The sequence below is a fragment of the Triturus cristatus genome, chromosome 5_2 (assembly GCF_964204655.1).
Source record: "Triturus cristatus chromosome 5_2, aTriCri1.1, whole genome shotgun sequence".
Classification (NCBI taxonomy): Eukaryota; Metazoa; Chordata; class Amphibia; order Caudata; family Salamandridae; genus Triturus; species Triturus cristatus.
The window spans coordinates 194,309,060-194,326,407 of NC_140588.1; the positions used below are offsets into that span (position 1 = coordinate 194,309,060).

At 43.4% G+C, this 17,348-nt stretch overlaps 1 protein-coding gene across 1 annotated transcript in view; it reads left to right on the plus strand.

Annotated features, from left to right (window-relative positions):
- ELOVL2 (ELOVL fatty acid elongase 2) overlaps window positions 1-17,348 on the plus strand; it is a 422,911-nt gene that overhangs the window by 255,915 nt on the left and 149,648 nt on the right. The window contains exon 3 of the mRNA XM_085606971.1: window positions 6,369-6,556. Within this exon, the coding sequence (XP_085463097.1) occupies window positions 6,369-6,556 (188 nt within the window). The remainder of the gene's footprint in view (window positions 1-6,368; window positions 6,557-17,348) is intronic.

The following is a 17,348-nucleotide window of genomic DNA, read 5'->3' on the forward strand; positions in this document are numbered from 1 at the left end:
CTTTTCTGATGGCTACATTATCAGTCCCATACAAAATACATCAAATCGCCCTGTAGATGGGAAGTGTTAAGCAGGCTGTTTAAGGTTCAGTCATTCTGTTAACCACATTTGTTGAAATGAAAAATGTCATATTGTGACATTTAGGGGTTCCACAATTTGCAACGCTGAAAAGCACACCATCTTAAGCTGTTTGTTTGATTTACACCAACAACCGATGCTAACCCAAGTCTGAGAGGACACAAAAAACACATTTGAATACATCACATTTGCAAATTCAGAAGAACATGTTTTCTCTTTAACCTGTGATGGACACAATTAAACACGAGGGGATGGTTAAACAAAACAGATTCATTCTCTTATTTTTTAACTTGCATTATACAATAAACCTAGCACAATCTATTTATGGAACTGTTTTGTTTTGTAATAATGCAGGTGGCCATATCCCAAAATAGGATTACACTGAAGCAGATGTGAGACGTATGCATATTAAAAATATGGTTTACAGACAGGCAGCAAAAAACCAAAAGTTGCAGAAATATGACTTCTTTTTGAGAACATAGTACATATTCTGGGACTGATTCAGAGTAGTTGGTGATCTGTAATCCCTCTTAAAGGAGTCGCAGTGTAATTCCCTCTATAAGTAAAATTTCCACCAGAGAGCTGCTTTGTGGCAATGATAAGTCATGTGGTGGTAAACCCTAGTTAGAAATCTGAGTATGAAGCAAATTACATTACCAATACTTTTCAGAGGGGTTATGCTTCACCACTCTTTCCTTAATCAGATCTTTTGTCTTATTGGTAAAGTCTAGAAGGGAAGTCATTAGGAGGTTGTGTCTTACTTTTCGTTCAGAAGGTGGCGTCGTGAGAATAAAGATCACCTGTGGAACCACTTGCTGACAAATTCATGGTGAATGTTCCTCTAAGCAACTATGTCCTCATACTTGACTGGGGAGTTAAAATACAACGTGTTAATGTCACTACTCAGGCATTCCCACAGATGGACCTGTCACGTCAATCATTTCTACGTTACCTTTTCAGCAACAGTGTTTACACATTCCAGACAGAGGGCATGAATTCAACTGAATGCTTCCTCTTAAGCCACCTTCTTCCTTCCCTGATGAGGCTAGAAAAAATCTTTCCTGGTTCATTAGGATGTTCTCACTGCCATGCTGTAGGCCGTTGGAAGATGTCACCACTGTCACCGCTCGGGCAAGACCCAGGCCGTTGCGCTTCCCCGGGGCTTGACACCAGGCACACCCCGCTAAACGGGCTCCAGAGACCAGCCAGGCCATAAGGGTCACCGCAAGCCCCAGTTAAACTATTGTACTCCGGTTTAATCCGTTAGACCATAAAAACAGCGGCTAGTTTCACTCTAGTTTGGAAAGTGATCTGTTCAGCTACTATAAAAGTTCAAACTGCAAGGAATATCTCCCCTTTGATTCAAAATGCTTTGGTGATGTCAGTCTATATGCTCAACGTAAAGTGACAAGAGAGCCCATCTTCTCATAACTGATCTCCAGTGCGGCTGGGGCAAAAGGTTTGAGTGTAAGGGAAGTTCATTTCACTTACCAAATGTCCTCAGAATGTTTGTGCCATAGAACAGTACCGGTGAAGCCTGTAAATAAAACAGACGATAACAGAGGTGCGCGCAGAGCGGGAACAAGATGATCTCATTTGAGTTGGAAGAACCAAGATATTGTTTTACAAAATGTATATTTTGGGAATACACATGCTTTCTTGGGCTGATATTGATTCAACTTTTCAGCAATATTGCAGATAGTGTACATTTTTGCTGCAGCATTGGTAATGATTTATTGGAGATTTGTATTGATTTGCAAATATAACACTACATTGTAAAATCAGGTTTTCTTTTAACAATCATTAGAGAGCTGTAGATTTTGCTCATTATATATACAATCTGAAAGAATCAAGAAGGCCAATGTTTGAAACAGAATATAGATGGTTGGTTTGTTATGAAACTCAGGTCGTTTCTTGTCGGTGACCAAACAATTGTTCTTATGTCCGACAAAGACTCATTGTGAAGGATCTCATCGTACGACTAAGATGGCAACATCAACCGATGATGAAGGGTAACATCTACAGTAGAATTTAAATCCTCCCTACATAGGAGAACGATCTGGGGATGATCTGCTTCTATCCAACTCTAAGTCAGGCCCTCATGTTTATTTACAACTTTATGTATCAAAGACTCGTTTGTTGTGCGCTTCTGAGCGCTTTATACAGAGAAACAATTTGCGAAACATTTTCAAATAGGAAGGGGATTTTTAAGCATATCGATTGGAAACTCAAATGGCAACATTGACATATATCTTCACATTCTACGGCTTAAACATAAACAGTTTGTAATGTATGTACAGCTCTTTTTGAGGGGAGTAGGCAGTATATTGGCTTATCACTCACTATTTTCGGGAAATATATCCAGATGCATCTACTAGGGCTGAAGTGATTTCAATAGAGCATTAGCAATCTTAGCAGGAGATCAGATGTCTATGTTTGGCAAGAGTGCAAATCCAAATTCATGTGAAAGAACTCATTTTTAGCAAGAAGGGTTGTCAGTTATCAATCATTCCATCAAACCCTCCGGCTCCAGCCCGGCTTTTCAGACAAGACAGTGAGAATGAGAAGGGACACGAACAGGATGGGAATTCTGATTACAGTATATCAGCTTAGCAACCCTCATACACTGTCCTTAAAGAAGATGCACAAGGGGGCTTGTATTCACCACATACCTGTTTTGTCATAGGTAAATATATTTTTAGTAAAGTTTCAGCTGTTGCCTCTCCAGTCTGCATCAAAGCACACAAGGAAACCATGTACAATCATGTCTTTCCAGAAAATAGGCATTATTCAAGCCTTCCTTGTTGCCAAATACTTTGTATGGGTAAGTGTGGAGGTGCAATGAGCTCACTCAGGGATCCTCCCTCCCTCCACTATTTATATATGCACAAAGACATTATAATTCAGGATCTTAGGTTCCAGCAAAACAAAGATACCACCGTGTGGTGTGTGGAGGTGCATTTCATATTTCACCAGCGTAGATCATGGGGAGCTCCTTGTCAGTAACATCTGAATGTGTCGAGCTGCATGAAAATTAAGTCTTCATGTCATTTCTGTCCAAGCTAAAATAAGGCTGTTTGGCTCTGAAAATGAACACAAAAGACGGAGACAACCCATATTTCGAGTACATTTTTAAATTCTAAACGCTGTGTACAGTTTTTTGAGCAGCATGAATCCTGTAAGCAGTCTGATAGACCTCTGACATTGACCGACCCTCTTGAAGGATGTTCCACTTGTTCAATACCGCACAGGGCATCACCAATCCATCAGTACCACAGCTAGTGATGAAGTTTTCTGGTTCACAGTAATGATTAAACGGTCCAATATGGTGGATTAATTCTACTTTTTTGACTTTAGGATTCGATCAAACTTAAAACTGCAGGCCTGTTACATTTTTTTACCTTGGAATCCAATATTAAGTACTATGGGCAGGGTGCTAATGGCTCATAGGTTGATTCAGAGTCCTGTTTTAACTTCCATGGGGCTGGTCGCATGTTTGCCAGCCGACTCAGAATGAGCGCCAAAGGTTCAAGGTGTATTATCCAGAGACTCCACCTTCTATAAGCAGGGGAAAGCTTCAGGTGAAATTCTCTGTGCAAAGTGACCAAACCAGGGGAATCAGAAGCAGAATTACATATTTCCCGTCTAAATCCTTATTTGTTAAGGGACCCTCAGGATCCCTCCCAAAGTATCCAGTAACTCAGCCCATCACCCCGCTCACATCTCCAGAGTTACCAATGCTATTCACATAGGCGACACTGGAGTTGGGGAGAGCGGAGTGACCAGGTACAAGCCCCAGAGTATGAGAAAGGGAAATTCCACCTAAATATTTTTTCAGCATTGAATGGCCCATAACTCCAATTTCCATAATATTTTATCTATTGAAACTTCTGTCACTTGGCCATAGATTTTCAAACATTTTGCGCTGGGTTAGCATCACAAAAGTGATGCTAACCAGCACAAAATGTGTGTATTGGAATTTACTTACCAGAGCAAAACTTGTTTTGCACTAGTAAATACCCTAAAAGTAGCGCAAAGTTTGCGTTACTTAGTACCAAAGGAGCATTACATGCGTGGTACATGGACTTTCCCATGCAACCACCCATGCCTTGTGACACAAAACCCTTTTTACAAAGGATTGTAGACAGGGTTTAGTGCCAAAAGTTAAAACCACTTCAAAGGAGGTGCTAACAGGACAAAATGTTTCTATTTCTCCTTTCTTTTCCGACTTTGCATGCATGCTGCACTGTGTAGCACACATACAAAGTGGAACACACTTTTAAACTTGTCTAGACATGGTATTTTGTGCAGGAAGGATACCCTTCCTGTACAACACCTATGCTAGACTCATGCACACACCCTAGCGCTATGATGCTAAGGTCTGTGCGTGGCGCTCGGCAGCAACTGTGCTAGGGAGTGGGGGGCGAGAGCCATATCTCTAAAGATATGGCGCTCTCCTGCTCCTTCTCTGTCAGGCAGCTTCTTACAATTGGCATCAGCTCACTTTCTCCTCCCTTGCAGTTTATTCCTTGAACACTTCAAGTGGACAAGAGGAACATGGTAATTTGGTACTTTATGCATACTCATGCCAATGCATCCAAGTGTAGCAAAGTGTTCATTTTCAGATGCTAAAGTTGCAAAAAATATTTAACGGACAAAAAATAAGGTGACTAGATGATTGATGCTCAAGAACTTGTTGGATAGAAGTTCCTCTTTAAGGAACACATATTTCAAAACCGCAATTTATTTTAAATGAAGTACTAATCTACACTTCAAATATCAAACCAAAACTTAAGCAAATTTGAACAAGGTGATAAAGTGCACAATTGAACAATTGATTATATGAAGCCAGAAGGGACAAAAGCATGGTCCGGAAGCATCCCAAGAGATACTACCAACCATTGACAAAGACAGTAGGTCTGGCTAGCATTCGCATTTAAATAATTGAATGTGTGATCATCTAATATACTTTTGAGATGAAAAAAGTCTCTTATATAGTGCAGCGCACATAGGAAGAAAGATACGTCAGTCAGTCAGTAGTACAAAGTGATAGAGAAATATGTCTCTGTGCAGAGCTAAAATCTACTCTATGTATATTTTAAAGAAATTGTAATAATAGTGTAATCAGAGAGCCGGACTGTCAAGTGTAGAATGACAGAGGTAAATATGGACTGCTTTGTCAAGTAAGGAATGGAAAACAGAGTTCAGGGAAAATAATGGCTACCTATCTATAAATAATATTGGAAAATATGTTTTCCATTGATCCTCTACCAATATAACTGCACAATTTTAAATTAGAAATCATCTGACACTTGATTATAGTGCTAGTAGTTAGGTTTGTGCATTTATTCTCAAAACATAGAAGCCTTTTATTTATATCGTGTGCCACTTATGTCCTCTAGAAAATAATTAATCATCTGCTTGAATAAGTCATATAATTTGAGTTATGTGATATTGGAAACTCTAACTAAATGAAAAATCATAACCAGTCGAATTTTCTCCACTATAAGGATAGATTGGCAGAATTATTTTTACTCGTGGGTTCTACTCAGATTTTAGCATGTCCTCCAGAAAGCAAAGGACTTACATTACTGCCAAATTGTAGGTTACTTATTTATATGAGTTGTAATGTTGTTCATGACAGGTAATTTATTGGATTATTGGACTGAATTACATTTCTTACCTGGGACAGGGCACAATAAATGTTTTTACTAGCCTGAGCAAAAGTAAATTGGTACACAAGTCATCGTGATGTTGGCACTCGCCATGAATGTGACTTTTCAAATGTTAATCCACTTGCAAAATGATCTTCATTCAGACTGGACCTTACTTCAGAAATAATCTACAAAATTGTTTCAGGCAGGCTCCTTTCATTAAGAAATGTCAGTAGAATCTGGCAACAAGGCTTGTGTGATTGTAGGACATGGATATTTATATGGCTGAACACTGGTAGTAGTGATTTGTTCTTTCAGTTTTTGAAAGAATGTATTTTGATTTAAGATTTAACCAATTCTAGATTAGTTAAATAAAGCTGAGAGAAAAGAGGCACAACCAGTGTCACAGGGTGAGCCAGGCTTCGATATCAAACTTCCAAGTGTTCGGATGAAACTTAGATTAGTATCCGTGGATAATGCAGTTTGTGTTATGAAATAATGCTTTAAGAGCACCACCATTAAGATAAATTCTTAAAGAACCACTTAGAATTTAGTAGCTATTCCTTCACTGTGTTTTGCTGTTAAATTGACAATTTTAGAAATGTCACTGATTTTCAATCTGTTTTTCGTTTTCAGATCAAAGGGTCAGAGGATGGCTTATGCTGGACTCCTATCTACCTACATTTTTCTTAACTCTACTGTATCTGATTTCCATATGGCTTGGCACAAAATATATGAAGAACAGACCACCAATGTCTCTCCGGGGTCACCTCATTGTATATAATCTTGGAGTTACACTGCTTTCCTTGTATATGTTGATAGAGGTACGTGTCGTGGTACATTAACCCTATTTTTCTACCTCTTTACGGATCCCTTGTAAAGAACCATTAAGAAATAGTCAAAAATCCTAATAGAGGAACCTGAAGTACTGTAGTAAACTATGATGCCAATCATAATATTGAGGAGACTGTTATTGGGGAAGTAGTTAACATGATGTTAATGTTCACTTAATCAGCCACCTCTGTACTAATGTGTAAACAAATAAAATGTTATCATTAAGGATGACACTGAAAGCAATGCACACATGCCTTGGAGTAAAATATGAATTATACGTTATTTACAGAATTAATGACTGCCTGAGAATACTCATATTCTGTGGTTCAGATTCATCAAGGTTTTGCGTTGCCTTTTTGCCTGGGGTGCGCAAAGGCAACGCAAAACCTAAGTGAGATTTATCAAGAATGTTGGGAAATGGAGTTCATTCAACTGAAGGCTTGGAAAATCATGTTTTGGACTCTGCCCCACTCATCAATCTGACGGGGCTGGGAGAAGGTAATGAACTTATCTGTAGAGAAGAGGATGCTACCGATACGTTTTTTTCATTATCAGATCACTCAAACTCTTCTTACGAAGATTGCCAGGATAAAGACTGGGCAGGAGATGAGAGTGACACGAGCAGTTTACACTGGGAGGAAGGTAGTGATAGGTCTTTGTTCAATCCTGGTACTGCTAAGAAACTTCCCTCCCTCCCCGCACCAGGTAATAGGGCTGAAGGGGCCACTGACAATATGATTTGGGATTATTCTTACTCGCCAAACCTGAGTGAGACAGTCAATGGGGGGAAGGCAGAGTCTCTGGGTGATCCAAGTACTACATCTGCCTGCAACGAGGAGATCACGCTCTCAATGACCTATCAAGTGATTATGGCTCATCGAGAGGAAACAAGGGCAGAGAGCTCCCGGACACAAGGTGCCTGTAGGAAATTGCAAAACCCTATTCACAGAATTGCTAAGACCTGTGCTGACTTTGCCACCAGAATTGGGGAGGCGGAAACTGGGATATCCCAATTGAAGGATGAGCTAAGTTCGCAGAAGAGGATGACAGATCAAATGCAGTCCCTTAGAGATGATACTTTGCTGAAATTGACTGATCTTGAAAATCGCACCAGGCGCAACAATTTGCGAATTTTGGGTATTCCGAAAGGAAAGGAAGGATCCGACATTTGTCAGTTTGTGATTGACTTGTTCGACGTGGCCCTGCATGGCTTGATAAATCTGGAGTAACGCAACGCAAATCGCTGTCTTGTGTTACTCTGCCCTAGCGAGGTGTTCCTTGGATGGAGCGTGGTGCTCCCACGCATCCACCCATGGATTTTGGTGCATTCCCAGATTTACCATCAGTGATAGACCTGGGAAAGCATTAAAAATGCTACTCCTCCCCAGGTGAAGCATAAAGAGGGGAAATATTTTTATTTCTCCTTGTTATTTTCTCTTTCTACATGTGCTTCATTCTGCAGCACCCACAGAAAGAGGTAAATGCCTATGGGGATTGTTTTTGTGCAGGAAGGGAAACCTTCCTGCACAAAAACGATCCTGCCTACAACGCAGGCAACCTTGCAACATGATGCAAGGGTGCCTGCGTGGGCGCTAGGCAGCTAAAAGTGCACCAACGCTAGGAAAGGACAGGAATGTGCCGTACAATGTTAAATACGGCAAAATCCTGCTCTTTCCCTTCCAAGCAGCGCAGTGCAGCAAGGTGTCTTGCTGCGTTGCGTGAAAGTTTGATAAATCTGGGCCTAAGTACGCATTTTAGAATAACCGGTTACCTTAAATGGAACATGATTCATGAACGTTTCTGCGAATCCAAGATCACATCAGGTACACAAAAGCTTGCCATCTGAATCCAAAGACTCAGGACTGGTGGGGTTTTATGTTTGCAAATTACATTTATAAGCAGGTGAAGTGTGCCCCTGTGATGGAATTCCACAATAGTAAATGCAGTAAACAGGGCGATAATTTGGGTATTTCTGCGATGGGCACCCTGAAGGTACATAAAATACCCACAAAGTGACTGAGGTTCTAGTGTTCACATACTTTTTGCAGGTAGTTCTTACTATGGAAATACACACAGATAAGCCAAGTGCTGTTGTGTGTCCAGGGTGGAAAAGGTGAGAGACTTCACCTGTATTTAGCTCGGGTTTGAGTGGAAGGGGTCTTGCTAAGGGAATTGTCTCCTATTGTGAGATTATTGCACACACAAATGGTATGCATGTGAATACTTCTTTCAATATATGCCTAAAACTGACACTGCCTTTCAGGAGTTCTCCTAGGAGTTGTTGTGGATCTGGATAAAGTCATACATTTGGTCTTCTCATAGGAGTAATCGTAAGGGAGCCAATTTCTGACTTTTACAGCTACGACTTTATAATTTGGATCCTGTTAATTTTGACAGTAATCTTTATTGTTGTAACTTTTAAACTATGCCCTGTGTTGTACATTTTAGAATGCTGTACATGGGCATGAGGGTGCCAATTCGAGTTTGGGCTGAACATTGGCCAAAAATTGGTGGAAGTCCCATCCATCCTATTTAAAGTGTTTGAATTGGTTTACGCTTTAAATCAGGTGGGACATCCGCCAATGTTTGAATGATGTTCCACATGGACCAACTCTAAATAACTCCTCAACTAACAGATAAGTAAATGGAACTGAAGCGACTGTAATATACACTAGAAAGGTCAAGATGTTTTATTATTTGGTAAGTGACTTGCTCACAAGCTCTTTATCCTCTTTTCGATAACATCAGTGTCTAAACATTTCCAGAAGTAGAATTACTGTACAATACTTGCACTGCCAAGGAGAGAACAACTAGAATAATCAAATTTCTGCTGCAAGTCAATGTACCTAGGATTACATTTCATCAAACTGTCATAGCACATAGGCCATGTTGTACTGCCACAGTTGTAAAATAAAAATTGCCAATTACTTTCCAGCCTCCTTATGAACGGTAAGATTGTTTAGGCACAAAGGCAGCCACAAATGCCTGCCATGGCTGGCATCATTGTGGATCTTTCCATCATTATGTGAAAGAGGTCCATATGATAAGGCCACCATGATGGCTCAGTGACTTAACTGATCACTGCAGGCATTTCCTGTGACCTACAGATTACAGGTTAATTTCCAGCAAGGCCACCTCAGCCTTCCTTCCTTCTGATGCCAGTTAACTCAATACCATTAAACTATGGAAGTGTGACTCTTGTTTACAGTGTTCAGGGACCTGTTCAGATCAGTGGACTGTAAATAGGTACCAATGTGCTGACATGTGTGGCAAAATCTAAGGTGCACCATGCCATGTGCTCATCATTATTCATGAGTCAGTTTTATGTGTAAAGTACACTGCTCAGAAGCAGGAGGGAACCTGGAATACACGACAACACATACAATGGTTATATAGGCAGAGGCCCCACCAGGGTTTCTAATACCATCTGCGGCATATTGAAAGTCAATGGACCCTGCAATCATATTCCAGTTACAGTGGCGGCCGCCACTAACAAAGGGTGGTGAGATGGTGTGGGGAGCACAGGGGAAACAGGTTAATAATTATTAAAAGAATGTACCTGATACCGCCGGCCACCTCCTGCGTGACTCCTGCTGACCTCTACCTGGGTCCCAGCAACCCCTGGGACAGACTCCCATCCAATCCCTGTACTGCTGACCAGCGCAGATATTGGCCTGAGCGGGCAGGAAAGACGCTCTGCTCAGGTCATGGAGTCTGCGGAGTTTATCCAGCCTGGCTGCTGAATGCAGCCGGGCTGGAGAAACCTAAGTGTGCATGTGTGTTTTGGTCAGCCTGAGATGGTCGGCCAAACACATATGCACAATTAGGGAGTGCGCCCATGTCCCGCCTCTCCATGCACAAGTTGGCTCAGAGCCAGCAAACGAAAAATAAAACTATGCTAGAGCATCGTTTTATTTTTCGTTTGCCGGCTCTATGTCAGGCAGTGGGGTGACGCTCCTCCGCCATTGCAGAAGAGCCTCCACTGCCACTTGTTAGTCTTGTACATTTTCTAAGATCTTGCCAAACGCTGCCTCCTAAAGAAAGTCACTACCAGCCAGCATGAGGACAGACTTTTGGGTAACATCCTAAAACGCAACCAAACTAATATTACAACAGAGTGGTTTAGTGCTTCCTTCACAGTATGTCACGTGATTATGGGTGTTGTATTGATATCACAGTAGTCTCTAGATTTTTTCGCTTACACTTTGCTTTCTGTCCTTTTTCAGTTGAGAAAAGGCTGCGATTAACTCCCAGACATGCTTGTTTAGTTCAAGCTACCAACTTCTTGGCGCTTCTAGATTTTTTAAAGCACCTTTCCACCTCTCGCTTCATGTTTTTTTGACTGAGCGGTCCACTTCCTATGTGTGTAGGTTGGCTTCAAATTATTTTACGTGCTTTCACTTATTTGAATGTGTGGTTTGTTCTTTAGTTGAGTGGGATGACAACATAGCACTTGGCTTTTTTAATATGATTATGAACATATATGTGTAAAGAGCTAATTTCATTTTGATTTTTTTGCATTCAAATGACAATCTGTGGTTAGATTGCATTCTCTTTGGATAATTGAAAGCTGGCTGTTTAATATTGTCTTTTCTTTTTCTGTAATTCTCTGATTGTTAGACAGCAGCAACTACAGTTTACGTAGGGCACCATTAAGTGCAAACAACTGCTTCAGCCATATAGATGCTATACATCGCCCTCTCACAGCACATTCATATAAAAGAATCTGAAAGATTTTGTGTTTTCCACTAGTGGGTGAATCGCACCACAAGAGAAGCATTGTATAGTTTTTCAAAAATCATAATTGGTCCACAGAACACAGACATATTTTCTCCATCTGGAATGCACATTTTGTGTGTTGGTTTAAAGGTGAAATCTTGGCTTCAAATGACACCCAGATATATAATAATGTACGTAGATATGGAGTTAAGAATAGTAAGTGGTTGCCTATGTCTAACTACCATCACAATATTGTAGTAGTCGATATTCTGGATACAGTACTTTTATAGGACGATATTTGAAACGAAAAAGGCTGGTAAAAGACCAGAGCGGAGCTTCAGGACAGCTTTGTGCAACCTCAAAACTTTGGAAAAAAAACAGACTTTTTCTGGCATGGCCTTTACTCAAATGACAGAAATATAAATTTAAAATTGGGTAACAACTTAAAAACAGCAAACATCTCACCCTGAGCAGGTTTTCGCCACAAAGTAAAACATAACTTGTAGTAATAACATCAAAGATACCCCCTGCTGTGTGACTGAATCCAACACACAGCTGTTGCAGTTCAGAATTGTTCATAAGTGTATACCAAATATTTCTGCATATGAACTAAACTGCACAAACAGGAATACTAAGGTCCCCTAGGTGTAAATGCTGTGATCTAGACTTTAAAAACCAACGTGGAAATGAAAACTTTTTAACCTTTTTGTTTTTAATAAAAGGGCTTATAGACCTGGGATTATTTGTACAAGAACTGCCTCTAACTAGCGTTAGCGTTAGTTAGCGGCCGTTTTCTTAACACGGCCTAGGACCCAAAACTATCGCCCTGTTAGTGATGTATTTACAATACGTTGCTACATGGCAATAGTTTCAGGTAGCCGCGGTGAACACTGCCGCTAACACTAGCATGAAGGCGATACAAATTCTGGCCAATTTGTGTGCAAAAAACTCACGTTAGTCAGCAGAACTTTACTTTTTTTGCCTCTAGAGGAAACAAAAGCCAATAAGTCCACCTCCAATTAAAAAAAGAAAAGAAAAACAATAGAATGCAGAATGGAGCAGGCAGGGACAAGTGGAGCACAGATCAACAACCTTCCCAAACCCCCCAACAGCCAGGATGACAACTAAGAAGAGGAAATGCAGAATCAGGGCTACATATATAAAAAGAGACTCATTGCTGGGGAAAACCTGCGATGCATCACTTTTCATAGCGCCCTCCTTGCAACACCATGGCAGGCAAAACCTTGAAATCGCAGACAGTCCCCGGGGCCCGGAGGCCTCGCTGTGCCTGCATCTAGGACTCGGAGTGGGATAGGACTCGGAGTGGGATGTGGAGGGGCTGTGGAGTTGCTGGGCCGTGACGGTAGACATTGAGGCGTCAGTGATCGACCTTACCTGGTGGTGAAGTCTGCCAGGTCAAGTGGAGACACATTGCTGACCTGTGTGAGAGAACTGCCTGGTGCCTCTTGGGGCTATGAACTGTAGAGGTACTCCTGTACACCAACGTAGGGAGGTCTGCATCGCATACCATGCGCCACCACTACACCGGGGTGCACAGAGGAGACTTACCAATGGTGGGCTGCGCCTCTCTGCATCACAGGCCAGAGGATGTTGCGCTGGCCGGACGCTGTGGAGGGTGAGGCCCCTGTGAGGCGCCAAGCTTGTGTGGAGGGAGTGCTGCAACTTCGCGCAAAAAGGTGCCATGTTGCATCACCTGTATCGGGAAGTTCCACAGCTGACTTGGCTGCGAATGCTGTACCCAGGCTTGTCAAATCCCGCCTGGCTGAGGCTCCTGCTGGCTGAGTCACAGATTTTGAGAGAGTGCAGCGGATTGCTCCACGGTGTCATTGTCCAGGTGAGGAGAATCTGAGACGCCTAGTCGAGGAGGCCCAGGGGTCGAGTCGGGCCCAGGCCTACCGGCTGTGGGTGACGCACTCCCAAGGAAGGCTCCTCCGCTATGGTGGAAGAGCGTCACCCCACTGCTTTCAAGCAGTGCAAGAAAAGGAAACATAGCATGATGATAACTTCTGATATGCTCATTCTATGTTTCCTTTGCAGGGGTAGCTACTCTACTCAGAGAGCAGGGCAGGGGCAGAGTGTTTTGCCCACTCAAGTGTGCAATGACTGTTTGGTCGGCCCTCTCAGGCTGCCCAAAGCAGTCATGCGCAGTTCCCTGTTTGAAATGCAGGCTGCATTACAGCCTGCATGGAGAACATGCCCACCCCTCCAGCCCCTGGCTGAACGCCTTGTCACAGCGCTCAAGAGCATTGCAGCGTTGTGATTGGCTTAGGGGAGGGAGCCCGGCTGCCTGCTTCCTGTTCCTGGAAGCAGACTCAAGGAGAGCAGGAGCACAGAAGACACGGAACCTGGCCATTGTGTTCCCACCCCCTCCAGTGTCCTTTCCCGTGTTTCCCAGCTGTCCAGTCCCCCTGCAGCACTACTTAATGGCGGCCGCTGTGCGGCCATGCACAGCGGGTGTACCACTGGTGCGCCAAAGGCACGCCTGTCTGTGTCCGTCCGTCCCTGGACTGCACCCAGCACCAAGGACACTTCCTCTCAAACACTCCACTGCAACGGCTCAAGCACCCTCCTCGCATTCAGTCCTGGACGCCACGCCGTCTGTCATCTAGCATCACTGTAGAATTCCCTTGCACCCTGCGCCTGCAGAAACTGCACACTCACCTTCTGCCACATCAGCACACCAGCGGCTCCCGCCGCCCAGTTGACCAACAGTGCAGCAGACTGGCTCAACTACGTCCTCCTCAACGTGCGGCCCCTCCACAAAGGGACCGCACGTTGAGCAACAGCATTCTGGGACCTCCTCGACTTAACCTCTTCAGACATTTCCTTGTTCATGGAAACCTTGACCAACCTCTGCTCCGGACCGGATATCGCCATCACCATCCATGATGGCTACAAATTCACCCACACGGACCACCACGAGCGCCCAGGAGGAGGCATTGCCATTGTCTAAAAATGCACACTCTGACAGACCACACACTCTAATGACCCGACGGCTACCATGGATCACCTCCAGATCCAGACCAACCCCAACCCCACCCTCTGCTTTACTCTCGTCTACAGGCCCCCCGGCCCATGAACCCCCATTCACGGAGGCCACTGTAGACCTCATCGCACCCCAGGCTCTCCCATCCACTGACTACATCCTACTCGGACACCTCAAGTTCCAACTGGACAACCCCAGTGACCAGAACACCACCACCCTCCTGGCGAACGTCACCAGCAAACAGACTCAAGTCACTGCACCAACCCACATAGCCAGACACACGCTTGACCCTGTCTTTTCCGCCAGTGGGAACTTCAACTACAGCCACACCCCCGAACTCCCATGGACCGACCATCATAGTATACATCATGCCTTCACCATGCCCACCGTACGCCACTTCCATCATTGCCCCCCCAGCTGCAGCTGGATCAAGGCCATCAAAGAACTTTTCAGCAACTCCCCCAGCACCACCACTCCGACGACACTTATAGATGCCAACACCGCTGCGCGCAAACTCCACCGATGGAAATCCAACTGCGCCAACACCCTGGCAGCTCCTCCATTTCAGTGGACCGAGCATCTGGGGGTCGCTGACCGCCGGGGAAGGTGACAGCAGACACTCTGGACACAAAGATAGACTCTGTACATAGGGACGCATCTATGCATATGCGCGACCTAGTAAACCCCTATGCCACATTATACCTACGTCAGTTAGGATGTATGCAGGGTGGGTGTTCCCACGCAACAAAGCCTTGTAGGAGAGGCGCAGTGAAATCTATGAGATTTCACTGTGACAATTCTAGGACGTCACTGCGTCAAAACCTTATGCCTGCCTCATGGTGGGCATAAGGGTGACGCAGTGCCATGGGATTAGGCCTGCCCCATGCATTGCTGGAGTTGTGTCATGCTTGCGACACAATTGCAGCGATTTGTTACTTTAGCGCCGACAGATACCTCAGGAATACTGACATATCTGTAAATCCTTGTGACATGGAGCGCCATACAGTAAATACATCACATCCATACTGTTGCATGGAGGGCGCAGTGAAAAGTGTTGCAACGCTGATTTGTCGCAGCGATGCACCACTTTTCATGTATGGGGCCCAGGAATGTGCCCTATCTTATTGTGGTGCTCATTCCTGAGCTTTTGTTTTGGTGCAGGGCAGCGCAGCAATATTATTTGCTACGCTGTCCAGCACCAAAACTTCTGAAATTAGGCCCCAAGTGTTTGCACCAATTTTAAGATCAGCTATTTTCTGGTCTTAAAAAACTGCCTCTAACTGAACTTAGAGGACGTTTTTGGGGTTTTGCACATACAAGGAATTCCTTGTAAATATCGCTAAGTGGGGTGAGCGGAAGTTTTTGCACAGGAACGCCCACCTTGAATCTCATTTTCGTTAACTCTCGCTAACAGAAGTGCCGATCTTTAAAATTCATGGTTTCGCCGTAAAAGTGCTGCTAACTCCAGTAAGCGCCAACTTGTAAATAAGGCAAAATTTACGCTACATCAGCATTAACTCCTTGTACATATGCCTCTGGTTACTTAAAAATTGTACAACACATCACACAGTGATTTTGAGAGGTTAGACGTGGTAGGGAGAACCCCAACTGTGTCTATAAAAGATATGCTATTTAAGTGAACCTCTAAAATTATAGCAATTTCTTTTTATTTTTCTCTATTCTTTCTCATAGTTGAAAGTCAGAACCTTACAGCCATAAGATTTCTTATGAATAGTCGACTTGATACTATCAATTCATTGACAAAATCATGAAGGGTGTAGCAAGCGGATGTGTGTAATAGTCGTCTGCCAAGAAATTTCCTGATTTCAATGAACACAACTTGCAGAAGCACGAGTGCAGCCCAAGAGAAACTGAGTAAACAACCTAGGGGCATATATAGCAGGAAGTGGCATAGCGTGGTGTTAGCCTCCTTGCCTTAACGCCCCGTTCTAACACTTCTGAAAGGCAGGGCTGCACCGTATTTACAGGAATACGATGCAGCATTACGTTTCCCCCTGTGCTGGTGCTAGTTTTGATGCCTAGGTGTCCCTTCCTGCACATAAACAATCTGAAATGGTGTTTGAAAAAACATCATTTTTTTAAATGGTTGTTTATGTGCATGAAGGGACCCCTTCCTGCACATAAACAATCACACATGGCGTTTTGCTGTTTCTATGTGTGCTGCACAACGCACCACTGTGGAAATGGCAAAAACAAGGAGAAATTAAAATTTCTCCCTGTTGCGCCAGGGTAGGACCAGGTATTCCCTGGTATTCATTTTGGTGGTGCCCCATGCTTACGCCACCCTTGTGAATATGGGGGAGCAGCAAAATCAATGGGTGTTGAGGTGGAATGCCCACCACAACACCCATTGCCTGACCCTTTCATGGTAAGTAGAACGTGAAAGGGTGCCTTATTCACAAGGCAGCATTAATGGCCCTATCGCCACCACAACGTCGAGAAAAGTGATGTTGTGGTGGCGATAGGGGCTTGTTATTCCTTCTAAGAGGGGATCTGATCATTATCCAACTAGTTTCCCTGCGCTTACCATGGAGCTAGCTGGATACTTTCTGCAAGTACTTACCTTCAGTGGGAGCTCTGTGTTGCCCAGTCTGGATACATGAGCATTGATAAGGCTGTAGGATCACATTAACTTTGTCCTCCTGGCGGCATCACTGCATCTGGCATTTTGCAATCCACCTAGCAGATTAGCCTAAGATATATTATTTGAAAGTGTGCCTAGTTATTCTTCAAGCACAGCTACTGAGGTATACCCATAGCCTCCAGTGGCAGCCATTATTTGAATAAACTACTGTAATCTTCTGTATGTGACACTGACACATGATAGAAATATGGGTATTGAACAGGGGTTTGGTGCAGCTGACTGCAAGGGTTTTAAAGGGGATGGGCTGGCAGCTGGGATGGGATGTAGTTGGCATCTACATGAGTTCTAAAGAGATTGCTTTGCAAGGAAAAATAACTTCTTTGAATGGGAAATAATGAAACAGGAAGAGAGAAATGCATTAAAAAATAAGATGTTAAATCCACATTAGGAT